General features: G+C 33.6%; 3 protein-coding genes, 3 long non-coding RNA genes and 1 other non-coding gene across 9 annotated transcripts; 5 read left to right on the top strand and 2 right to left on the bottom strand.

Annotated features, from left to right (window-relative positions):
* Positions 1-547: 547 nt before the first annotated feature.
* LOC114723850 (dehydrin Xero 1-like) lies at positions 548-919 on the bottom strand. The gene has a single exon (XM_028910089.1). It carries the CDS (start codon positions 917-919, stop codon positions 548-550), a length of 372 nt encoding a protein of 123 aa, XP_028765922.1.
* A 4,026-nt stretch (positions 920-4,945) lies between these two features.
* On the top strand, positions 4,946-5,064 carry LOC114723855 (U5 spliceosomal RNA). The gene has a single exon (XR_003738274.1). It is a non-coding gene; the product is annotated as a U5 spliceosomal RNA (small nuclear RNA).
* Positions 5,065-7,054: 1,990 nt separating this feature from the next.
* Positions 7,055-11,302, bottom strand: LOC114723842 (autophagy-related protein 13a). Its single transcript, XM_028910085.1, has 4 exons — positions 11,092-11,302; positions 9,240-10,799; positions 8,978-9,159; positions 7,055-7,658 (listed from the first exon to the last, which is right to left on the bottom strand). Exons 2-4 carry the CDS (start codon positions 10,563-10,565, stop codon positions 7,337-7,339), a joined length of 1,830 nt encoding a protein of 609 aa, XP_028765918.1. The 5' UTR covers positions 10,566-10,799; positions 11,092-11,302; the 3' UTR covers positions 7,055-7,336.
* A 6,715-nt stretch (positions 11,303-18,017) lies between these two features.
* LOC114723849 (pentatricopeptide repeat-containing protein At1g63330) lies at positions 18,018-20,819 on the top strand. The gene is made up of 2 exons (XM_028910088.1): positions 18,018-18,061; positions 18,638-20,819. The coding sequence occupies exons 1-2, from the start codon at positions 18,018-18,020 to the stop codon at positions 20,817-20,819; spliced, it is 2,226 nt and encodes a 741-aa protein (XP_028765921.1).
* Positions 20,819-21,697, top strand: LOC114723845 (uncharacterized). Its single transcript, XR_003738273.1, has 3 exons — positions 20,819-21,083; positions 21,245-21,449; positions 21,623-21,697. It is a non-coding gene; the product is annotated as an uncharacterized LOC114723845 (long non-coding RNA).
* Position 21,698: 1 nt separating this feature from the next.
* LOC114723843 (uncharacterized) lies at positions 21,699-22,519 on the top strand. 3 transcript variants are annotated; one of them, XR_003738271.1, is made up of 4 exons: positions 21,700-21,778; positions 21,891-21,947; positions 22,029-22,278; positions 22,429-22,519. It is a non-coding gene; the product is annotated as an uncharacterized LOC114723843 (long non-coding RNA). The 3 variants fall into 3 exon arrangements; XR_003738270.1 differs by having other exon boundaries at positions 21,699-21,947; XR_003738269.1 differs by having other exon boundaries at positions 21,891-22,278.
* A 10-nt stretch (positions 22,520-22,529) lies between these two features.
* On the top strand, positions 22,530-23,819 carry LOC114723844 (uncharacterized). Its single transcript, XR_003738272.1, has 2 exons — positions 22,530-23,029; positions 23,345-23,819. It is a non-coding gene; the product is annotated as an uncharacterized LOC114723844 (long non-coding RNA).
* The last annotated feature ends 3,073 nt before the right edge of the window (positions 23,820-26,892 follow it).

The raw sequence follows: 26,892 nt of genomic DNA, 5'->3' as shown, positions 1-26,892 counted from the left end.
TTTAAAGAAATTAGACATACTTACACTAAAAAAACAAAAAGGAACATAGACATAATCAGGTTCTCTCCACTTCCCTTCCTCTCTATGTTCCTTCACTTTTTCATCTCAACCATAAGATTACAATTTGAATGGTTTAGATTTTATATTTCATACCATACTTATGATTTATGAATCAATGAATTTATTAAGTTAATTAGCGGCTTTTATGGTTGTTCGTTCAAGTCGTATTAATACGATTTTAATGTGCGTGTGTGTGCATATAACGATCTCGTTTTTATGACAAAATAAAAAACTAATGAGACAATTATTTCTTATGTAGAACCCACACGCTACAATGAAACAAGTTTTTCACTCGCTTCTCAATTTTTTATCAGAGGAGGTATTTATGCCAAAATTATTTAGAGGAAAATTCATTAATTTTTAAATAAAAAACATTCTTCTACAAAATAACAAAACAATCACACCCAATTTCTAGATGATAAAAAAAAAAAGAAAAAGAAGAAGACAAAAGCCATTAACTAAAGTGAATAACTGAATATCGATATGACTACTTGTTTTGGTGGTGGTGTTTTCCGGGAAGCTTCTCCTTGATCTTCTCCATTATTCCTTTCTTTTCATGGTGGTCGTTCTCACCGCCGGCAAGAGTGTCGCTGCTTATAGTTAGGGTCTCATCGGTGGGTTCGGTTGTTGGGTTGGTGTTAACCATCGCCGGTCCAGTGATATCATCGTTCGTGGCAACATGTTCGGTGCCGCTGATGCCGGTGGCGGTGTTAACCATCGCGGGTCCGGTGATGTCATGATCCGTCGCGACATGTGCGTTGCTGCCTATTCCGGTGGTGTCTCCGGCTGTGTCCATTTCCTTCTGAATTGGGTTGTGACTTACTGGAACTGCACCATATTGGTTTTGGAAGTGTGCCATTTTTCTGTTGGCTTGTTCATGAATTAGGGGTTTCATTATTTATATATAGGCAAGGCATGGTGGTGCCAAAAAGTCTGACCATTATTCAAATATTTTATCACTTATGCATACTAATTCGATATGAATTTAAATAAATGATTAATATTTAAACAATTTTTCTTGTGAAAAGCGATTTAATTGCCTCGTCACTTTCCCTGCGGCACCAAAGTCTTGACATGTGTGACCTGCGGTGACTGCAATTGCCATGTGTCCTTTGGCTCTGCCACGTTGCAACAAATGAAGGGGGGAAAATCACTCGGGGAAAAAGTCCGCATGCCGATGAGCATCCCCGAGAGGACACTGTTTTGGGAATGAAACCCAACCCTTTTTTTATAAAAAAAAAAATAATAATTTTGGTTATGTTGGATACTGTGAAATATTTTTTTACGAATGTCCAGTACTCCTAAATTCTAAATTGATTGGTCAAAAAAAAAATTCTAAATTGATTAATTTTTAGTGTATCTAATACTTTAAAATATATTTTCAGGAGCACTTAGTATCTTAAATTTATTATTTTTAGTGCATTCAGTATTTAAAAATGTATTTTAATAGTACTTAATATCCTAAATTAATTAATTTTTAATGCACCTAATATCCTAAAATTCTAAAATATTTTTGTAACACCCAATATCCTAAATTAATTAATTAGTTTTTAGTACATACAGATGCATTAAAGATTTTTAATGGGTATTGAGTGTTACTAAGCACTAACAATAAATTAATTTAGAATATTGGATGTTACTGAAAATATTAACTGAAAAATTTTCTAGATGCAATAAAAGTTCATTACTTTGTGGTGCCGACTATCACTAAAAAAATATTTTAAGGTGTTAAATATAATTAAATTCATATGCACCAAAAAAAAATTAAAATTAAAAAAGAAAAAGAAAGAAAGTTGGTATCTCATCCTAAGACGCTGCCTTTTGGGTGAAGAGCATTCCTGCTCATCAATTGCGCTAAAAATTAATTAATTAATTTAATATACTGGGTGTTATAAAAATATTTTAAGATATTGAATGCGCTAAAAATTAATTAATTTCAAATACCGAGTGATGCTAAAAAATAATTTTTAATATTGAATGCATTAAAAATGATGAATCTAAAATATTGAGTGCTCCTAAAATATATTTTAAAATGTTGGATACATTAAAAATAATCATAAAATACTAAGCAATTTTAAAAAATATTTTATAATACTTAATCGAACTTAATCCAAATAAATAAAAATAAATTAAAAAATTATTAAAAAAAGGGATCGGTCTCATCACCAGACGGTGCCATTTGGGGGATGAACATGTCCTGCGCATAGATGTGATAAGCAGGGCATGTGGATTCCTCGGAGAAAGAATGAAAAGTTTTGATGTAAGAAATCATTGATATTTTTGAAATTTATTTTTATTGTGGTTTTGATTTTTAAAATTTGAAATTAATGATTTTGTTTCAAAAAATTTGATCTTATTTGACCCCTGAAGATATTTGGTTTCTAGAATCAAAACCTAGGGTTGTGTTGTTTGAGCTTAGCGTTTTGTGTCCTTTTTTTTTTTCTCCTCTTCATTTTGGAACTCTATATCCACTTGAGCTTCTATCTTTCTTGATTTCTTTCCATTCTCTATATCAGGAGTGATGGCAGCAAAAACTTTAAGATGGGGAATAGGATAGGGACTCAAAAAGCTAGCTTAGTAGAAGAAAAATCTCCTTGAATTATAAATCATACCACAAAAGTAGATCTTCTGATATTGTGATGACACCCTCTCCTTCACTTTCACTATATTTCTACATACGCATGATGAGTTTGTGAGCAGCAGCAGTCGTCTAATATTATATCTAATTCTAAATATAAGAGTTGAATAAAATGTTCATTTTGATTTTAAATATAAGATTAAGGTGCTCTCAGCACTTTGAACTATTTTCTCAGGTTTTAGTACACCCAAACCGATGTCTCAGGCTAACAGAACTTTTTTTTTTGGGAAAATTCTAATTAAATCCATTTGAAATAGCAAAATTCTAATTTAAGCCTACACTTTTAACAAATTCTTAATTAGGCCAAGAGGCCTAATTGGGGATTTCTAAATGTTGCTAAAAGACCAAAATGCCCTTCATAATTAAAAAGCCTAATTTTAGTTTTAATTCTTTTAATTGAATTTAACTAACATGTTTTTTTTTCTTTAAACATTATCACATGAAAATTTGGCCAAAAACATTATCATATAAAAAACAAAAAAAGAAAAATAACGATTATAGCCCATAAAAAATAATTGAAAATTCAAGATAAAAAAATACATAATTTCTAGATATCTATAGAATTGCAAAAATATGGGAACTAATAAAAATTTTACGATTTCAAATGTAAAAGATTAACAAGATCAAAGATTTTTTTTTTTGTGTGAGAAAAAGACCAAATCAAAGATTCATGGAATTTTTGAATATCTATCAAAATTAATTTTACTATTTCACAACTTATAGTGAGACTCATTAATTCATCTTCAATTTTCTGGTCTTCAACATTTATTCAATATCAAATTTTTATTATATAAAAAAATAAAAAGCTATAAATTCTAGAATTGACATGAGGTTCACAATTACAAAACACACATTTGACATAAAATCTAAGAAAGACCATGTCCTCATTAGTAAATCTACTAGAATAATTAAAACTAAAATTAGATTTACCCCTACATTCAATTTTCCTTTTTGATTACAAAGAGGCATTCCGGTCTTTTAGCAACATTTGAAAATCTCTAATAAGGCCTCTTAGCCTAATTAGGAATTCATTAAAAGTATAAGCCTTAATTGGAATTTCATTATTTTAGATAGATTTAATTGGAATTTTTCCCTTTTTTTTTTTTACTGTTAACCCCATGACACACCTCAAAGTTTACCCTCCGTCACTTCATTCTCAAAGTTAACCCTTCGAGGTTCTATGGCCACCATCTTCTCCATACTCCAACACTCCTCTTGTCCCACAACATCATCTTCCATTTCATCTCTGCCACCTCCAAGCCTTCCTTCTCCTCCATCCTCAACCACACTCTCTCCATTCCCTTCCCTTACCTCTATTTCGGAATCTACCCCTTCGATGATGCCTCCATCTCCGGCCTCATCTACTCCTCTATAAGCTCCGCATTGGACAACCCTCTCAACTACGGCCGCAACCACCTCGCCAACCTCCTACTGCCGTCCGTCTGCAAAGTCGTCTACCTGGACTTCAACTTGGTCCTCATTGAAGGGGGACTCACCCAAGCAGCGGAAGAAGAAGGCGGATTCATCCAATTCAAGGTGTACCTCATATTTTCGATGGTGGCTCCTCAATTTTTTCAGCCGAATATGCAACCATTGCTTCTATTCTGGCATTGGTTTCGGTGATACATCAATTCTTCTCTCCCCTCGGCACCTTCTTTCAATTATTTTGAAGTTATAGTAGAACTCAGGCCTTCCCATTAGTTCATCGATTGAATTACCAAACACTGATGTCACGAGAATTGATAATAAGGAATCAATTTAGAGCACCAGTTCCCATCTAATGCGTATAAAGATATTATCAAATGTGATTGTCTTGTTTTTCAGAGACCACAAAGACAGACGCTGGTAAGCTTTGGTTTGATGATATAAATCTCTTGCAACTTTCTTTTTCCCCTTGTCAGTCCTTTCTAGCCCTTTATTTTTTTGGTTTAAATTTTGTTTTTAAAAAAAAATCCCAAGTGGAGCTGAGTTGGAAGAGTATGTTGCCATATAGCTGAGTTGTGAAGGGAAAGGATGGTAATATAAAATTGAAAAAGTTAAGAGACTAAATTATATACGAGTTAAAAGTTCAGGAACGTACCAAGTTGTAATTAAAGAACTAAATTATAAGTAAGTTAAAAATTGAAGAATTAAAAGATTAATTTTTTGTAATAAGAATCAACAAGAAGTCCCATATCGAGAAATGCACAAAAGCTGCACCAACCAATGCTATATATAATACCGCGCGTTAGACTTATGCCAGCCACGGAGCCGTGCTGTGAGCACAGAGCGAACTGTTCTTTCGCCTTTTACTAAAGAATACCGTGTGCTCGCAGCTTAAAGCGGCATACGCCTATTTTGAAGAGGGCTTTTCCTTTGGAAAGTCTCTCACAATGCAGAGTTGCAAAATTTTGTTTCATTCTGAGATCGTGCCCTGTTTAGGCTTCTGTACTATTTTATTGTTTACTTGCATTTGTTGGTTGCAGATTCTGATCACATCTCAAGCTTTTCAGTTTAGTACAGATCTCCTATGCAAAAGAACAAGTCATATTCAGTTAGGGAGAGTTACTTTTCTGCTTAGGATATCAAGGTTCTGCTGTTGAGTAAATGACAGTTTTTCGGTTTAAGTGATTCTTTCCAAATGTTTTTCCTTTCAAATTCTCCTCATTTTCTGCTTGGTAAAGCCAAATAGAGTGAAGAAATGGGTCACAAGCTATGTTTATCTTGTTCTCAAGATTACTGAGCTTGCTTGCTTTATGTGTCAAGATTTCCCTTAATCCCATTCTATTTTTTAGCACCCAAAAACCAAGAAGTGAGCTCCACAATGTGAAGAGGCAAATGAACGTGAAATTCATTAAGAAATAAATAAGTTTGCTGAATTTTTGCAGAAAATAATAATGGGTATTCATCGCAGTGACGAGTATTAGAATACAATCACATAGTTGCAACAACACAATGGCAAATCTATAATCAACATAATAAATGGTTCTAGTCAAAAGGGAAAAAGAATTTTTACCTCATTATCCATCTTTGGGTATGGTTCCCCTACCTTGCTACATTTAAGGCAAATCAATAATCAAAGCCAGCTCCCTCGTGAACTGAAGCCGCCAAAGCAGGTGAAAGATTAATCCTGCGTTGGAAATCCCATGATTAATCACCTGCTTAGGAAATATGAGTAAGTAATTTAAAATTGGAATTTGAAATATTAGAAGAGAGTGCCTCGAATGATGAAACTTGAAAGAGTTGAGCCTGAGAGACTTGGGGGAGATTTCATGATAAAACTGGTACATAGCCATGTAATCAATTAATGCATTCTGTGGCTCCAACAAAACCCAAGAAATGGGGATGGCAAAAACGAAGCCATCAATATCTGATAATTTTTTAATGGAACTGGTTAGGGCTTTTGAACAGTGAAATGAGTTTGAAGCCGATGTGAAGTCATACTCATACCACAATTCGGCTTATAGAGGAATAATATTAAAGGATAAGTTACTTATGTCGTTTTTTGCATCCACCTTGCGATGAACTTTTACAGTAGGAAAGTAAATTACTCGGATTTAGATGCTCTTAGAATCCTCTTTCTCATTTTCATCTCATACTTCTCTTTTCACTCTCGGATTAAAATAAATAAAAAGAATGATTCAGATAAAATATCTCATAAAATATTATTATAACATAAATGAATAGGTTTAAATTGTAAAAATTTAATTCAGATAGTTCACATCTGTAATAAACAAATTTAATTTGCAAAATATTTTAATAATAGTTTTATAAAATATTACATTTGAACCATCTATCTTTTTTATGTAAAGATGGAGAATGGATTTTGAAAAGAAAAGAAAAGAAAAAACAGGATTATGAGAAGATTTTAATCCCCTAAGTTCTTCATTCCTGTACTACAGTATTACTTTCGGTCCTGATTATAAGAGTTACTTGACTAATTTGAAGAGATTAAAAAAAGAAGTTAAGTTTGTTATTTATAATAAATGAATTGTCTTTTCTAAAATATCCTTACTAATTAAATGTATTAGCTATAACTATCATTGTTAGAAAGACTATCTTGAAAAAAAATTTTAAATATAAGAGACAAAGTGGATTGCAATCTTATATTTAGGATCAAAATAAAAGTCAAACAAGATATTATATTAAAGACCGGAGGTAGTATTTAAAATGTGAGTGTTCAGCAGGAGCTTATTAGTTCTTGATCAGGACAAAATAACTTTTGGCGTCCGCAACCACATTCAGTCGAGATATGTACACAATTCCAGAGGATCCCCCCCAAGTCTCTCTCTATTCCTTCTTGAAAAGGTGTTTGTCCTGTATCTGTATGTAATAAGCACCATTTCATGAAGCCATTGTAATTCTTTACTCAGCATGGAAGTTTTGAATAGTGATTCTCTGTATTATTCACTGAGGATCAGATTACATAAGGGAAATAGGGAATCAACCTAATTAATACAGATCTGATTCTATCCCAGATTGCATCTCTCCAATCCTTGAAAAAGATTACAAAAGATTCACTGTAATAAAAACTCAGGAAATTAGGTTAAACATTTAGTTTTGGCCCATTTGGTAGGAGGACCACTTTCCCACACAGCATCAACTCCCTCAACTATTTACATGAAGAGAAGGAAATGATTATCGTTTCAGCAAGCAAGCTTAAGTTTCATCTTTTCTCATGACTCGATTCCCACTCTTAGAAAGAAGAAGGTCTCTCATTTCTCGGTAACTCTTGAGCTCTTCGAGCGCCTCCGATGTCTTTCGAGGCAGGAAGAATCCAGAAGCAGTAGCAATTCCTTCCTCAAATTCAGTCTTCAAGGAAGGGGACGAATAACAACTCGGATCTTGGCGCAACGGAGGCGCTGTCCTAAGCATGCGTACAAGAACACCCACAGCAGCATCTTGTGACTTTCTTCCCATTGGCATTGATGTTGAAGTAATTTCTGAAGGACTCGTACCATCCACATTTTGACTGTTTACCCCAAAAAAACCAGAAGGAAAGAAAAGGAAAAGGCAGTCAATAAGACACTAAATCACAAATAATGCACATTACAGATCCAGCGTGGCAGATCTAAATAATGACGCACTAAGTTTTTATCGAAGCTTAAAGGTAAATGACAAGGAAAACAACAAATCTAATATCTACTAGACATAAGTAGCAACCTGAACCTAAAAGGTCCATACAACATCAAACAATAAGAAACAACTTATCATTAGTGAACAAAGGATCAATGATAGTGGCACCCTTTCAAAATAGACTAGCTCTAGTAGGAGCAGTGTAACAAGCACATGTGTGACAATGACATGCTTCCCTACGAGTTGCTGTAAGTCTAAAGGTAGTGTGCTAGATTTCAGGTGTACAGGTCCCCCAAGAATAGGCATGCATATAGCCAGGGCTCAGATCCTCATTATATACACAAGAGGGTAACTAGGACATACAAATAGGAATTAGGATTTCCCACTGGAAATCCAAATTATGTGATTTGAAAAAAGAATCATAGCAACTATTTTGGAAGTCACACAGGAAATAAGAAACCGGGGAAGAAATAGGGCATTGGAATATGGATTGACATATCAAAAGTGGTTAGGCAGAAAACTACATCTTCATGCATGAGATCTGCTTCCCATTATCAAATCAGTGTTTCTATTACTGCTTTCCATTTCATTCTACTTTCTCTAGTTAGAAGAATACAAAAGATGTCTATTCCATCTAGATGAAATAAAAAAGTATAATAATATAAGAACACAAGTTACAATTGTGCCGTCCACGTGCAAGAGGTGCAGTTATTGCAAGCGCATCTTGACCCTGGTTGTTAGGGTGTTCGACATCACCAGCTATACACATGTCGATCACCCAAGGTGCAAATGCATCTTGTGCCAAAAGAGAAACGGCGCTAAAGTGTGCCAGATTTCATTGTTCAAGCCATGCTTAACAACCTAAATTATTCACATGAGGATAAGCAGAGATGGATGAGAGAATGTATGCATTCTCCTTAATGTGTACATGCATCAACAACATTGTCAACATTAAAAAAATAGTCTTCTATTACTATCATTCAGAACGTGTAAACAGATCAAACTAGTAGCAATAATTTGGCACATCTTTATGCAACAAATGCTGATTATTATCCATCAATTGTTCTAAAACTACATATTGTAATAAATAAGCTGCTGGAATTATCATAGAGAAAGAAATTTCAATAAAACAGAAACAGATTCTCGTCAAGTTAGTTTAACAGTCAGCTTGAAGATGCTTCATGCCACGACTTTATTTGTCAACGATGAGGTCAATCAACATACCTAGGGTTAACATCTGGTGTATCGACATCATCAACAACAAAAGGACATGAGAAATCACCATCATCCAAGTCATCCTGTAAAGATAATCTGCTGGAACTTCTAGAAAATCCAATCCGTGGTGAGCCACTTGAAGATAACAATCCTGAGAATCTCCCAGAATCGTCCTTGTTATCCTTGACAAACTATAAAATAAATGTTGAGCTTATTAAAACAGAATACGCACATTTGAAGTTCAGAAGTAATAATGCAAGACCATAATTACCTTTAGACCAGAATAATTTGTTATCCCAGATTGCATCTCTCCAATCCTTGAAGCTTCTATTTTCCTGAACGACCTCATTCCAGATGGAGACTCCTGAGACGAAGTGTCATTTTTAATGCTTCTGGGCGATAAAGGTGGTAGAGAATTTCTACTATGATCTGAAAGATTAGGAGAGAGGTTTCTAGAACTTCTGCCAATCACTGAATGAGGTATAGTTACAGGGGCAGTTTCAGATCGCATACGAGTACGCATTGGGTTAGGTGCAGATGGAGATGGAGAATGTGAAAATGGAGGAGAAAGCTGATACTCATCATGACTAGTAGATCTTTGTCGGGCCAGCATTCGCTGGTTATGAACTCTGATACCATAATTATCAAGAGGCGAAGATGGATAATCATTAGGCATGGAAGGAAGACGATGCACTGGTGGGGATCCAACATAGGGTTGGTTTGGTACAAAATGTGCTCCCCTATGAAAGCCGCTGGTCCAGCTATGAGGACGTTCAAGTGGTGGTACTGGAGATTGTGGTGGTAACCCTCTCAGTGGAAAGGACGTGGACCTAACACCCTTCTCTGAGGGAGGGAAATATCTCAAAGGGTCAGTATTGGGGCTTCCAACATAATCAGTGATTATTTTTGGTGGCAATGGTGTTGAAAACTCAAGCTTGAAATCAGATAGTGTGGTACGGTAGCTGACAGATATAGAAAGGCAGCCCGGAGGGGCCTCAACCGGAGTGAATTTGTATTCTTTCATCATTTTCTCCTCTGCCCGAGAGAAAGGATCACTAAATGAAGAAACTTTGTAAATAATATCAAAATTACAAGTCTGACTTGATGTACTTAGCTGCCTGAAGATACGATAAGCTGGAAGAAGCCTCATCTGAGAATACAGAGAACGGAACAGTATGATTGACTTCTTGTATGTCTTCTTGTAAATGCCTGAAATGTCACTAGTTTGAGCCATTACTCGTGGACAGTCGTAATGAACAACCCACCTCTCTATAACTGTCTCAACAGATGAACCCATTGCCAGAGACGGACCTGCCCCTTCTTGAACTAGTATAATGTCTATTACCATTGGTTCCATCAAATTCCTATGCCAGAAGTTTAAATTATCTAGAGCAGCAGGTCGGTCACCTAATGCCAAGTTAAACCATTTATCACTCTTCTTCACCCGAGATCCAAGTGATAACTCACCACTTCTATCGTGTGGGTGAAGAGAAGGAACCCTTGAGTCTAAAATGACATGTAAGCTCTTCAAAAGAAATTGAGAAACAATCTGTTCCAATTTTCCCGATTCAGGTTGCAAGTTATTCTGCAAATCCATCTTTTCCCAAGTAAAACGAATTCCTAGTTAGGCTCCCCCTCCTCAAGAAAATCCATTCTTGGTCACCCAAGAAAAAAAGAATCAGTCCAGCGCCAACGAAACTCAGAGTATCTTTACCGAATAGAAAATTCAAAAAAATGCAGGACGTAGGGAATAGATGATCTCGTTCACAGAACTTCCTGTGTGATTAGTCAATATGTACCTCGGCAAAGAGCACTGGTATCAAGGATTGTCCTGAAAATGCAAAGATCACCAGTGATAAACTTCTTCGATTAACTATAATGCAGATTCATCAATGCAAAATAAACTGGGAACCCAGATCATAGCAAGAGAACTCTCAAGAAGACTTCAAGGACACCCAATTGACCGTACATGATGATCAAGTAATCAACAACTACCTAATTGAAAATAAAACACCCAAAACATAATAATCATCGTCCCCACGAGATCTAAGAATAGAGAACAAAATTCGTCACAACGATAATATAAAGTGACTCGTCACAAAGGAAGACAAAAGGTAAAGCACCTTGGATAAGATGGGTTTGGTAGCATTCGACGATACGCGTGAACGGAGACGCCATATCTACATCTAACCAAGAAGAAGGAGAAAGCAGAAAGCAGATTGCGTACAGCACCAAGTGCCGTAGCGTCCTAATCTATTTTTCGCTCGAGCTTGTACATTTAAGGATGTCAAAGAGCATATAATAATGAATAATAATAATAATCTATCTGCTAATAGGATTCCATTATTTTCACAAAGGCCAAGAGATGGACATTTAACATTTCAGCTTCGGCACTGTTCCCTCCCCACTTGGCCGATTTGACGTAAAGCCAAAAGCCCTCTGATTGGTCTTCTTCCTCTTGCCTTTATTTATTTATTTATTTATTTTTTACTTATTTGTTTTTCAATCACTGATTCTATACTGAATGAGGTTATATTCCGTGGCGGAAGACAACAAAAATGATCGCTCTCCATAAGATTTTTTTATTATTATTTAAATTGAATTGATTGACAAAGAGTCATACCTATATGTTTATTTGCACAGTTTCATGTGTATCCGAAATTTTTTTTAAGATCAATAATTATTGAAAATGAAGTAAAGCTGTTAGAAAAAATCAATATTAACCGTTAAAAAACTGACTTGGACTTTTAATAGTTTTAAGAATGATGCAAGAATATCAATAAATTTTTACCCAGAATGTGCTCGCCAGTCACCACTACGAGCTCTTCAGAAATGTAAAAGTGCCCATAAGCCTACAGAATAAGAGTAAAAATGGTACGATTGTTAAATTTGCCAAACGACCATCACTTTTTAGAGTATGACCTACTAATATTATGAAAGTATCAAAATAGCCCTCCAAAAATACTTATAAACTTTTAGTCAAGGTGTACCAAACACTAGATTTTTTTGTTCAAGGTTCAAAAGTACTACAAAATGTGTAAATAAATTAATTCTTTTAGTTTTGGCAAAAAAAAACTATTAAATTTTGCTAGGGTTTAGGATAAAAAAATACTCATAAATTTATATCAAAAATTCACCCAACACTACATATTTTTTGCTGGGTCATGTAAGTTTAAAACGTGTGTAAAAATAACACTTCAGTTAAACCAATGTAGTAGTAGTTAGTTTTTGGATTGTGGGGCATGCAATATTGTTATAAAAATACCAAAATACTCCTAACTAGAAAAAAAAATCCCATATAAATACCATTTAAATTCTAAAATTTCAGATTTGTCATTCTAATTTCACAAAAGATAAATAGATCTACAAGTATTAAATTGGGATTTACAAATTTTAGCAAATTACCTCAATGCCCTTTCTCTCATCTTTTTTGTCTTCTCTCTCACTTCATGTTCAGATAGCTCTTCTCTCTCTCTTCAGGTTCTCTTCTTCCTTGAAGGGTAGCTGAACTGGAAGGCTGGGCATGAATTGTCAAAAACTTCGATGAAGAAGAAGATGTGGTCTCTCCTACAGCGTTCTAGTATGTTTCTAATGAATATTTCATGATACTTGGGGTTTGAGACTTGGTACCTCTTGTCTTTCGTCTCCCCTTCTCAATCTCATCGCCAGCACTATGGGGAAGAGAGAAATAAATAAAGTTTAGAGAAGAAGCAGAGAAAAAATGGGGAAGAAAGAGAGAGAAGAAGAGAGATAGGAAGAAGAAGCACTTATAGAGCCAAGAAATTTTTATGCAAGGTTTGAGAGTATATTGATTAACTTTCTATTATCTTCTAATAAAGTTTGTTCCTAAAGTATGCTATTTTGTTAGTTTCCATTTTCTGCTATGTTCTGTTTAATCGGGGATGAGTAATAAATTTCATTACCTAAGTAGTAAATTTTGATACTTGAGTAGTCAATAGCCCTGGTTGGTTTGTGGTGAAATGACAACGCTTACGATGTGAATGACTATATTTGTATTAGTACTAACAACTTTTCCGTAAAGCCAAGGAGATTGACTTGTTATTGAAATTGAACTGATTTGTTAATGGAACTGATCAGATTTGTTATGGTAATAACTACATTGTGGTGAAACAAATTAAGTTAAGTGGATTGTGGGATTTACTACACTTCGCAACGGAATTGACTATGTTCCTTTTATAATGATTAGATTATTGTGAAGAAAATATAGTATAGTGGATGACTACAAAGTGGTGTTTTTGCAGGAGGGAAATGGTATTAGAAGGAGAGCCAAGCAAAGAAGTGAAGAGTAGATGCATATTGTTCCGAAAAGAATTTCCTAGGTTAAAGAAGAAGTTTAAGAAGAGTGTTGAACACACAAATGCATTATCCAACTATTGTTATGATATTTGACTTATGATTATAAATAGAATTTGTTTACAAAAATATATTTAATCTGTTAGTGGTAGTCTCACCCAAAATGGGGTAAATTGGGTGAGTTATAAAAATTTTGCAAATTAAAACCAGTAAGATAAATAGAAACAGAGAGCGAAGGTTAGTGCGATCCGTACAGAGTAGACACAAAATTTATACTGGTTTGGTCTCAACCACTTGACCTACGTCCAATCTTTAGAACACTTCTGAGTATTTCACTAAATTTCAAGATTAATCGGGCTCTTAGTATCGCAGTACAGTAATTGATTCGCTCAATCACTCCCCCTTACTATCTGTAAGGTTATAAACCTACTCAAGAGTTCACACTCTTGAGTTTCACTCAAAAGGTGATTAAAGACGATATGTAAAACTCTCGTACAGAGTAAATGGATGAGAAACACTGAAGCCCATTAAAAACAAGAACAGAGTATTGAATGCAACAGTAAGTTATTTGCAGAAGGTAGCTCGCATAATCAATTCCCCACATTCAATGCTTCTTTGAGCCTTTTATAATTGAGGAAGTTTAATAACTGTTAGACGGAAGAGCTTCTAGCCATTGAGAGTTCAGTTGCGTGTCTTCCCAGTTGCAACGGTATTAGCATTACTGCCATTTAATGCTTCTGACATGGTAGGCTACAGGCTACTAAATAACTGTCGGATAGCCATTGAACTTTCTTTGTAATCTGTAAAAATACTTTAATCTAATAAGTTTTTCCTCCAGAATAACATTCAGGAATATAACTGATAAAATGATAGTAATATTCTTATGTTAAGAGAGAAGTTAATCAATCAGACATCAGATTCAATAACTCGAAATTGAACAACCTTGATCAAAGATATGATCGATAACTAGTTTATTGATTATGTTATCGATTAATAAAGATGAAAGATTTTGAGTCATATAACTATATTTATCAATCATGTTATGGATTAACAAACGATCTATCCAGTGATCGATAAAGGGACAGATTAACTTCAAAAAGAATATGCAGAAAAAATAGCTCAAGGTCACCTATGATTTTGAAACTCTTAAAATAGAATATTAAGATAATCATCAAGGTTGAGAAAAGCTCGAAGAGAAATATTCAACATATTCTTAAATCTCATTGTTGCCTCTGTTATAAAAAGAGCTGGATTATTAATCGAGTAAGTGATCAGAAAATATTTGATCGATCAATTTATCGATAAAAGTAAGTAAGAGAGAATTTATTTTCAAAGTATATTAATCGAATAATTTATCGATAAATGGATGACAGGAAAGTTGATCGATAAAACACAGTTTGACAAAAATTTCCATAAAGAGCATAAATCCTAAAATGATCGAGTAAGTGATTGATCAGAGACTTATCAATCAGGTGATCGATATGATGTAGTGAAAAAGTTCAGTTCAAAAATCTCAAAAGCTAGTTTGATCGATCGCATAATGTGAAAACAGAATATTCAGTGGAGCGAATGATCGATCATTTTATTGATAAATTAATAATCGAGCAAGTGATCGAAGAAAGTTTTAAATAGTTTAAATCAGAGAAAAGGTATTGATCGATCATTTGATCAATAAACGATTGATCGATCAGGTGATGGATAAAGTAATTTTCAAAAGCACTTAACTAGCAGAAAAAATTTTGATAAACATGTGAGATATTATGCAATGATAGAATAGGTTATTGATAAAGCTGTGATCAATAAATGGTGATTCAAACAAATACAACGAGAGTGGAAAGTTTTACCTTTTATCTGTCTTCTTATCGATAACTCATTTATCAATCAAGTGATCGATAAACACTTACCAAAACTTGTGTCCTATTATCTGTCAATTGTTCGATCACTAGATTATCGACCAATTGATCGATAATTTTCAGCAAACTTCTATACAAAACAGTGTTAACAATGATCAATCAACTAATCGATCAACACATACAAACTTGATTTATCTATCAAGTTATCGATTAATATTTCTACAAAGTTATCAGTTTTCATATGAACTTTATCTAACAAGTGATCGATAAATCCTTGATCGATGAGGTGATCGATCAATTTACTAAAACATAGATTCCTTAATTTGTTATCATCAAAACCTTAAACCTAGCATAATCACTATTATTGCACATTTATTGATAACAAGTGCAAATTATGTTTACCAGCATTTGCAAAGTGATTGACAACTTTCAAAATAAATATACCAATTTCCATAATGTGTTTTACAATCTCTTTATTTGTGACCATTTCTAATCCATTTGCGCACAATTTTACTAGACATATAATAAGAATAACAAATTTTAAAATAAAAATGACCATTTGCATAAAGAGTTTTATAATTTGTTATAAGCTATTTGCAGACAGTTTTATAAAACAAGTAAAATGAATCACAACTTACATAGTGAAAGTTGCCATTTGCATTAAGGCATTTGCAGCTTGTTTATTTATAACTATTTTTAATGCTTTTGCCTACAATTTTACTAAATATCTAACATAACAACTTACAAAATAAAAGTGACTATTTGCTTGCAACCTATTTTAATCAACGTGTTAGCATGTGAAAGCTTTCCACTGCCTTTTCTTTTTCTTACTCCAGGGGCGTATTAGTCATTCTACCAAAATTTGCAAATTCCAAATTCATACCTCATATCTATTTGGTTATTTTATTTATTTGAATCACCTTTTTGTCTTTTTCAATTTCAGCAATTATTTTTATGTCATTTTTTCTTAAAAAAAATGTCTCCCTCTTAACATTTGCATTCATCTTGGTTCGTCTTCTCAATACCCATGAAAGTAGTACTGGAAAAACGGGGCAGGCTTGTCCTGACCCGTCACGGGCTCAGACTTAAACACAAAATATACCATGCAAAATATACTTCTTTGATTAAACTATAATGCAAATTCATCAATACAAAATATACCTACAACCCCAACAAGAAGTTAGATGAACAGAAGTGAGCTCACAAAAAAGACCGAAGGTAGTATTAAACAAATCATGGGAAAGGAACTTACACCAATGTAATATGTGATATGGCCTAGTTTTAACCCTGGCCCCAAAAATAAATAAATGATGATTTATTTGACTTTATGCGAAATTAGTTTTACATTTTATTGATACTGACTTTTGCAATTGAGTTTTTTTTTATATAAAAACGAATAATTAATCTCTCAACTAAAACTGCTTCTTATATAAAATTTTGAATAAATGTTTATTTTTTTTGAGCAAATATTTTTAATAAATGCTTAGAAAATACTTTTTCTCACAAAAGCTATCAATGGATTTAAAAGTATTTTGATACTAATGAACTAATCAAGCCGTTTTTAAGTTTTAACAATAGTTTCAAATTTAATATATAAAGAATTCCATAAAAAGAAGTTCAAAATTACTAAATTCTAAATAATGAATTTCTTTAACAAGGTCAATCTCTTTGGCTTTCACAATTGATGAATTAATACATGAACAAAACTTAGATCAAGTTAATTAGGTCATCATTACTTAACCTATGAAAGCACCGTTATCTAGGTAGAGGGGGATCGTGTTTGTGGTTTTCATATGAGGGAGGTTTCGTTTTTTAGCATGAATGTTCAAATTTCTGGAACTGCAGTATTCTTGTTTCTATTTGATTTAAATTCTAAGAAAGTGTGAGGAAGGAAGAGAGAGTCATCACTATGAGGGAAATTTGAGGCTCAAGGCAATCACATTCCTAAATATGAAACCTAAAGTTAGTTTATTGGAAATAAAACTTCACGAGTCACTTGTATTTTTTTAATAGCTAAAAATAAAAAAGTATCAGCACATAGCTATTTCTGTTATCTATTAACATAAGTTATGATGTATTGATAGGTACACAAAATCAGTAAAACTAATTTCAGTGCTCATCGCAGTGGTAAGTATCATGATACTCATTGCTGGGTCTAGATTTTAAAATTTAAAATCATTTTAAAAGTGCTTTTTGCATGTGCCAAACACCTCTTTAATCTGTTAGAAAACATGGGCTTGTTCTCTAGTATGCTAGTAAGAATGGATGAAAGGTTGAAGCTTTGAAGCATGGATGTGCCGATTATCCCTTATTGGAATGAAAATGTGAAGTTGTTGACAACATATCCCATGCCTCTCACCACACTTAGAAGACAACATTTAAAGGTGACAAAACTTCCATATCCGCTTTGTATGGTGTAGATTCAATCAATGATGAGGTAATAAGAAATATCACGCTCAGAATTAGTATGGTGTCAATGCACTCAGTAGGGGAGAACGACCAAAGAAGCAAACATCATATTCGTTAAATTCACAGCAAGGAATCATCAAGGCCACCATCTTTAGATTCATCAAGAGAGAAGCTTTATTAACCGAAGACAAGGAGAAACATGGAGCTATCATAGATGATGACGACAAAGAATCCTTAAGAAAGGAAGATCAGCTCTATACTGATCTTCGTCTTCATTATTCCATTCTTCTCATCCACACTCCATATTGGCTTTAATGGTTGCTAAATCTGAAATGCGGCGTTTTTGGGAACCTCAATTAACGGAAAACTGACTCTGAAGCTCATCGCTGCTGAAATGGCTCTAGCGTCTTCTCAATAGATTTGAAAGATCAACCTAACGACTGATAAAATTTGATCAAGAAATTATTAGAGCGATGGGGATGCTGGCCATCAAGAAATTCTTGGACTTGAAAGTCATGTAAGAATTGATATGTGACAAGCAAATAACTCACTAGAGACTAAAAGTGAACTAAAATGAAAGCAAATTTTAGAGATGAAAACTAAAATGAGATTAAATTTTAAGGACTAAAATAAAAAAAAGTTAAATTTTAGAGTTAAAAATGATGTTAACCTGAAAATATTTGATCAACATTTTTGTTAATATCATTGGAATTAAAGAATTAACAAAAAAATATTTTGAAAAATTAAAGAAGAGTTATTATAATCTTTGGTCTTTTAAATTTGCTTTCATTTTGGTTTTAGTCCATTAAGTTTCAAATCATAAGTTTTGATCCCTTAAGTGTTAAAATAATTAAAATTTTTATTAGATTATAAGAGCTAATGTAAAAATAACAAGAAATTTGAGATATTAAAACTTATGATTTGGAGACAAAATTGAGAGGTCAAAGTTTGTATTAACCGAATCAACATAAGATTTTTTATAAAACTAAAGTATTAAGAATGTACTTTTCCTGTAAATTAAAGGATTAACCATGCTTATGTTGCCATCATCATCAGTTCAGTAAAATTGCGTAGTGTGTGCCTGTGGCATCAGGTATTTGGCCGGAAGGGAGGGAACTGTTGGGCTGCTAGAATCCGAGTCCGACAGAAGGCGGAAGGGAACACTACTTCACTCGTATGAACTCGCCATCTCAGAGCTCCGACTCCCTTTGCAGCTGTCGGGGATGATTCTACGACGGCTCCGAATGTCAGCTATGTTTATTCGACCTCGCAATTCGACGACTTTGTATTTAAACTATCATTTTTTCATTCCTTCAGAGCATTATACTTGCAAAACACTCAGTCTCATAGGCTTCTCTGATACCTTCAACTTTCGCTACACTCACATCGTCTTCTACTCGTCATCTGGGCCTGAATCTTATGATTATTTAACACAATTTCTACCTTTTGGGACCTCCAGTTCTGTTTTTTCAAGCGTAACTTGTCCTAGGGAACGGCGAAAAGTAGTAGTGGGATTATCCAAGATCATTAAGGATGAGAATGGTTTTGTGTTGAAGAGATTTAAACGAGATTTTTGTCCACTCTTTCTTGTGAGGGTTATGACATTGTTGGAGACCCGGGAAGCTGCATTTGCATTCTTCAAACTAGCATTAGGGGATAATGATTCTGAGGAGACTGTTCGATTGTGTTGCATTGCGGCGGGTATTTTAGCTGCACAGAATCTTAGGTATTTTGCGCAAGACATGGTTTCATGGGTAATTGCAAGGATGGGAGCTAGCAAAAGCAAACAACTTGTGCAGTTTATGTGGAAGATTCACTCCCACTATGAGTCTGATTTTTCTGTCCTGGATACCCTTATGAGGGGCTTTTTGAATGCGGAAATGAGTTCAGAGGCATTGGAAATTTTGCATAAAATGAGGGATGTGGGAGTTGTGCCAAGTGCATCTGCAATAACCATTCTTATTAAGTTGTTACTTAGAATTGGTGATTATAGTAGTGTGTGGAAGATACTTAAAGATATGCTCCGTAGAGGGCCATATCCTTGTAATATAACGTTTAACGTGATGATTTATGGGTTTTGTAGACAAGGGTGGCTTGTAGGTGGAGAAAGTTTGTTACATTTGATGCAAAAGTTTGGGTGCAATCCTGATGTTGTTACGTATAATATTGTTATTAATGCATACTGCGTTTGGGGGAAGACTTCAGTTGCGGTGGATTGGTTGCAATTCATGATCAAATGTGGTTGCAAACCGAGCATTGCAACATTTAATACCATTGTTCATGCGTTTTGTAGGGAGGGAAATGTGACTGAGGCAAGGAAATTTTTTGATACATTTCAAGATATGAATGTTACTCCAAATACTGTGATGTACAACACGCTGATGGATGGATATGTCAAGGCGAGGGAAGTTGGTCAAGCAAACATGCTTTATGAAGAAATGAGGAGTAAAGGCATCTGTCCTGACTGTGTAACTTTTAATATTTTGGTTGCAGGCCATTATAAGTATGGTAGAAAAGAGGATGGGAATAGTTTGTTAACAGATTTATCTGTTCAAGGAATCCTTCCAGACTATTCATTGTATGACATAACAATCTCGTGCCTGTGTTGGGCGGGAAGACTTAATGAGACTGCAAAACTATTAGAAGACCTGCTTGAAAAGGGAATACCTCTTAGTGTAGTTGCCTTTAACACTTTAATTGCAGCCTATAGCAGGGCTGGGTTAGAAGACAAGGCATTTGAATCCTATAAAACTATGATTAAATGTGGTTTGACTCCTTCACCCTCCACATTTAATTCTTTGCTTATGGGTTTGTGTTGGAAAGGGAGGATGCTAGAAGCCAGGACGCTTTTTGGTAGGATCTCAAAGAAAGGCCTTCCCCTCAACAAAGTGGCTTATACAGTTCTTTTGGATGGATACTTTAAGATGGGTGATCTCTACGGGGCTAAGTCTATCTGGACTGAAATGAAAGAAAGTGGTGTATATCCAGATGCTGTTGCCTTTTCAGCCTTAATTGATGGGCTCTCAAAGTCAGGCTTGGTTGAGGAGGCACACAAAATGTTCTTAGAAATGTCAGCCGAAGGTTTTGTTCCTAATAATTTTGCATACAATTCTTTAATTCATGGGTTTTGTGACTGTGGGAAAATGTATGAAGCAGTAAGGTTGGAAAAAGAGATGAGGCTAAAAGGTCTCCTTCCTGATACCTTTACCCTGAATATAATTATTGGTGGGTCTGTAAACAAGGGCCAAATGAAGCCTGCACTTGATGTGTTTTAAGCGCTTGCAAAACTTGACTTGGCACAAGCTGGAAATCTGATAGGGTTGGTTGACCTTTTTCTACAGTGGATGAGGATGACACAAATCATTGCAACCATTTTGGAGCTAATGTATATGTAAGCTCTTCTTTCCAAAGGATAAAGGCTTGCACTTTATCCTTTCGAGGCATGTGAGGGAATCATGTTTCTGCCAAGGACTTGAGGATGTTGTCGTTCCAAAATGTGGTAAACCGGATGAAGAATTGGCAATGGATATGCGTGATAGGTACTACAGTCTACAGTCTACTCATAAAAATTCTTATATATTGGCTCTTGCTTCTGGCGCCTTGTGCTTTTAGTATGTTGCTGACTCTGTAGATGTATAATAATTGCTAAGGAGAACATTATTTTTAGTCTCATTTGATCTTCTATTTTCCTGGTAAACAGAATGGTTATCATTTGCCTTCGGGCAGTCTTTTCTAAAAGTAACAGTATTTGGGTTTGAGGATTAAGGATTTGATGTTTGCTGCTTTGTACATATTCACTTGTAAAGATGATGATGGTCAAGGTAGAGGTGTTAATAATATGATAAAACCAATCCTAGTCTCTTCACAGTTCAACCTTTCGGGATTAAAGTGGATTTCTGTAGAAGGTATATTTGAAAGTTCATTCCTCAAGTTATATACCAAAGGTCTTTAGCAAGAGAGAGTATATTATAAATATTAACAAAAGAATGTTGAGCTGACCTAAAGATTTAATCTTTTGATAAAATGGTCTACAATAGATATTGTTACTTAGTACTTACAATTTTATGATGAATTGCAGGTCATATATTTGTATAAGAAATTTGCCATGAACAATCCTCTTTTTTTTTGTCTGAGAAGAAGCGTATGTTTAGTTACAAGAATCAGGAAGGAGGTGGAAATTGGTACTTGAGTGCTCAACATCTTTTCATCTTTGAACATCTCAGAAATTTCGTGGGTAATATATTGCTTTAAATTGAGTTCATAGATTCTCAGGTTCCATTGACATTTTGCACTTACGCTTTTGTTGGTATAATGCTGTTGGCATTCTGGTAACTGTTTATAAGCAGGAACAATTCACACTTGATGAGTGTGCAGAAATTGAAACACTATGCCTATTACTTGAGGTAAGTATATCAGTTGTCTTTGGCTGAGAGCACTCGTTCATCTGGGATTTATATGTGAACTAATTCCTACTATTCTGGTAGAGCTGTTTTATGTCCTCTTCTTCTGGTGGAAATGATTTTGAAGATCATTTACGGACTGCTTTGCGAGAAAGTGATATAGTATTTCTACATTGGGTAGTTATCATCTTTCATGTACATTGGTGCTCTGGCTGCTGCATTGGTCAGTTGGGTTCTAGTACTTTCAATCACCCTGCCTATGGACAGCCCTGTCTAACTGTTCTGAGGAAACTTAGTAGTCAATTCTGTGGGGCATTTGAAGAACGAAGTAAAGGTACCAGAGAACCTATTTCCTTTCCAGATCACATCATTTCCCTCCATAATAACTTGATCAATTAGGGCCCATGCTATATGAGAACACAAATGTTTTCCTGGCTTGGTGCATTAAATTTCAGACAATGAACTTTCTTATTTTTTTTAACAGGAGCATTTGTTTGATGAGCTTCTGTTTTTGTGCCGCAATGCTAATGGTGAAATATTGAGTGCTGCCACAGATGCCATATCACACATCACATAGATGCAAGTTTCTTTCTCATGATTTGTTTAATACTACCTCCGGTCTTTTTGTAAGATCCAATTAACTGAATTATGTGGTTTAAGAAATATGTTAATATTAGTTAAAAGTAATAAATATGTAAGAAATGTACTTTTTACCCCAAATATGCCTTTATTTACAAGAGGGTAGGTGAGAGAGAAATGGTTAGAAAAAAGATAAAAGGAAATGTATGAGAAAAAGATAATGCAATTAATTGCGGATAAAATTGGTCAAAATAAATTTAATATTTATATAACCTCAAATTGGATCTTATAAAAAGAACTGGAGGGAGTATTACTTATCATGTGAGCATTTACTGCATCTTTTATTATTTTTCAGTAGGTTAGTGCATTGGATTTATCTTGTGGTTGCTTACCATAATGATGTTAATACATTTTGTGGGCGCATCCAACATTCAAATGGTGAACCTGATGAGTGGTTGCCAAAGAGACAATTTTTTTCCCTTCTGATGGATATATTTTTGTGGAATGTAAGAACTTGAATTTTATGCCTGTGCCACAACACGTATAATCCATTTGTATGTGATGCACTATCCAGTACCACCCAAATCTGGTTTGTGTTGTTGCTTTTGAATTATTTATGTCATAATTACCGTTGTATTCTTGTTGAACCTAGCATACTAAGTTTTGTTTCATATGATAAAGTATAGTTCTTTCTAATTGGTCCCTGTTTCATCTTTGACAAGAAAACAAGTGACACATGTTTATTATATTTGTAAACTATCTGCTGGTTAATTTAGTTATGCTGAGTAATAACTTTTGCAGTGTTTTCCACTTTGTTTAAGATTGCTTTACATATGTAAAGCATCTATTTTGCAGATGAACAAGAAGTCTTTGTTCAAAGCCCAGCCGGATATCATCACAATGCTCAACATTTACGCTCTCGAGGTAGCATACGGGTAGATTGAACCAATGAAAGCGACCGGAAAATGTGGCCGAGTCATTAAAAACCAGAAAGATGATTGGATTATGGTATAATGCTGTAAGTTGGAGCCTTATTTGCCAGCTTAAGCTCATGGCTGAAATCAAAAGGGATTGTGAAGAATGTTGGAACTGAGACTTTAAGGATGTTAAAGTTAAAAGTTTTCAACATGATCAACTACTCTTTTTCTTGTTCTTTTGGTAACAATGATAAGCTATTTTCTAGGAATGTTTTTAATTGACAAATGACGTGTCTAAATTGGAAAGTAACATAATAAACTATGGCTCTGATCACATAGGCCCAGATGATGAATGAAATGAGTCCGAGTGTTGCGTGAATGATAAGAACATCCTTTTAAGGCCCCTTTTTCTGGGCTCTCACGGCCTGGGCCCGGAGACCATTCGGCCGGTTATCTTTGTCTCATCAGAAGGCAAAATTCCTTTTAGGTGCTTACTTTTTGGGGGTGTTTGAATATCCTGAAAAATGTCTTTCAGAAGTTTTTTCACAAATCGAGATAAATTCCTTCACATATTTACCTCGTAGACTGTAAAATCACTTTTGAAACCATGGTTTGGTTTTCATCCAAATACTTTTTTTATCCCATAAAATTACTTTTGAAAACCTAATTCAAACACCCCTTAAAATAATTTAATCACATTTGTGCGTGCAAACATGTCAATACCAGTCTTAAGCTTTAAGTCTTATCCAAACGTGATAGTCTTGGATAACTTACCATTCAAGTTAGAGGACACCCCTTCAGTGTGCTTCTCTCAAATTGTATTTTGCAATTTGTTGACAAAGCTAAAACAAAACACAATAATTATCATAAATCTTTTCATATAATTTCTCATTCTTTTCCGATGAAGGAGGTTCTAGGCTTCTAGGAATAAGGAAAAAAAAAACATAATAATAATTATTGCATTTTCTTCGTCTTTAACATTTGTTTAAGAATATTTCTTGACCAATTTAGTAAGTGTTTGGATAGAATCAAAATTATGGTTTTAAAAGTGTTTTTACAGTATACGAAATAAATACGTTGAGGAGTTTATCTCGATTATGGAAAAAGTGTTTTCACAAGCACTTTTGATATTTCCCAGACACCTCCTTTAATTCAACTTTTCTACGGACATCAAGGGTCTTCAATTTATTTACGTCTTTAATGCCCAGATTGAACTTTTGACTATTGTATATCTCTGACGACATGAGAGATTTCTTTCAACTCAAGTTCGTTTTGACTTCTATGCCTACAAGTTAATATTCTCTCCCGTGCTTTATGGGAAAGTTACTTAATTAATTTAGATGAAGTTAAAAAAAATCAAATAAATTAGTTAATTATAATAATTGTAGCATAATTTTCTTAAAACACTTCTGTATAACATTAAATCACACATTAGTTTATAAGTTAGGTAAATTAGTTTATCAAAAAATAATAAATATAAAAGATAAAATGAATTGACATATATTTATGATGAAATTAAACATTTTTAACTACTCAGTAGGTCTTAATTAAAGACGTGAGGTAGTGTGGTAGTTGCCTCAAATAATAGACAACAACAAGGTTTTGTCATCTATGCCTAAAAGTTAATATTACTTGTTATACTTAATATAAAAGCTACTTAATTAATTTAAATAGATTAAATAAATTAGTTAATTATAATAAAGTGACAAGTATAAGAGATAAAGTAATTGAGATCTTATATTTATATCAAAATTAAATTTTTTAACTAGTTCTTATATTAAAAATAAGAGATAGCGTGCGTGTATAATTGCCTTAAACAAATAGACAACACTAATAACATGGTCAAAAAATGTATCCTATAATTATAAATAATTTGTTATTCGACGCCAACTATTTTTGCTTGTAATCCATTACGAGTCATAAATGTTTGAAATGGCTTTTTTTGTTAAACATTAAAAAAAAAAAGAAGCTTACTTCGCTGACAATTGAAACTAACTTTTTCAAAATGTTGATGATAAAAGATAAATTCTTGTCTCCATTAAATAGTTGTAATAAAAACTAAAGCAGTCATTAAATTGATTGAAGTTTTAATTCAGAATTCACAGACCCATACTACTTAATGAGATTAAAAAAAAAAAAATATTATGATATAACTCTAAAAAAGTTGATATTTAAATAAAAAGATATTGCTTTATAAACAAATAAAACATTCAATAAAATGATTAAAGACATCAATTCGACTTAATAAAAGAGGGAAAATAAATAAAATCCAACAAGATCAATCTATTAAGATTTTTACAAAGGGGAGTTTGGATACACCGAAATCAATTAAAAAAATGTGCTGATCCAACCACTCCTCAAATCAAAAAGAGAATGATTCGTTAGTCTCACTACAAATCCAAGTTGGGTTTATTTTTATTTTTTTCCCTTCAATGCAAGTTGTGTTTTAAACTATTAAACAACAAATGTTGTTTTAATGACTTTATCATTTTTTTCCCACATGCTTGCTTTGACTGATAATATCTTTATAACCAGCATCAATGGATATTCCTTAGGAGGTAGGATACTTATCAAACAAGGAAAGGATATTCCTTAGCATGATGGTAATAGTACTAATAAAAATTATTATTAATTAATATCATCAAAAGCATGCAAGTCCTTGGAATTATTTTTTACTAGTTCTTATATTAAAAATAAGAGATAGCGTGCGTGTATAATTGCCTTAAACAAATAGACAACACTAATAACATGGTCAAAAAATGTATCCTATAATTATAAATAATTTGTTATTCGACGCCAACTATTTTTGCTTGTAATCCATTACGAGTCATAAATGTTTGAAATGGCTTTTTTTGTTAAACATAAAAAGAAAAAAGAAAAGCTTACTTCGCTGACAATTGAAACTAACTTTTCAAATGTTGATGATAAAAGATAAATTCTTGTCTCCATTAAATAGTTGTAATAAACTAAAGCAGTCATTAAATTGATTGAAGTTTCTAATTCAGAATTCACAGACCCATACTACTTAATGAGATTAAAAAAAAAATAACATATTCTGTATAGCTCTAAAAAAGTTGATATTTAAATAAAAAGATATTGCTTTATAAACAAATAAAACATATTCAATAAAATGATTAAAGACATCAATTCGACTTAATAAGAGAGGAAAAATAAAATAAAATCCAACAAGAGCAATTTATCTAAGATTTTTAACACAGGGGAGTTTGGATACACCGAAATCAATTAAAAAAATGTGCTGATCCAACCACTCCCCAAATCAAAAAGGCGAATGATTCGTTAGTCTCACTACAAATCCAAGTTGGGTTTTATTTTTATTTTTATTTTTATTTTCCTTCAATGCAAGTTCTGTTTTAAAACTATTAAACAACAAATGTTGTTTTAATGACTTTATCATTTTTTTTCCCCACATGCTTGCTTTGACTGATAATATC

Source organism: Neltuma alba, unplaced genomic scaffold (assembly GCF_004799145.2).
Source record: "Neltuma alba isolate B1F8T4 unplaced genomic scaffold, ASM479914v2 tig00012157_pilon, whole genome shotgun sequence".
Classification (NCBI taxonomy): domain Eukaryota; kingdom Viridiplantae; phylum Streptophyta; class Magnoliopsida; order Fabales; family Fabaceae; genus Neltuma; species Neltuma alba.
This window is presented reverse-complemented; position numbering and strand designations above follow the sequence as displayed.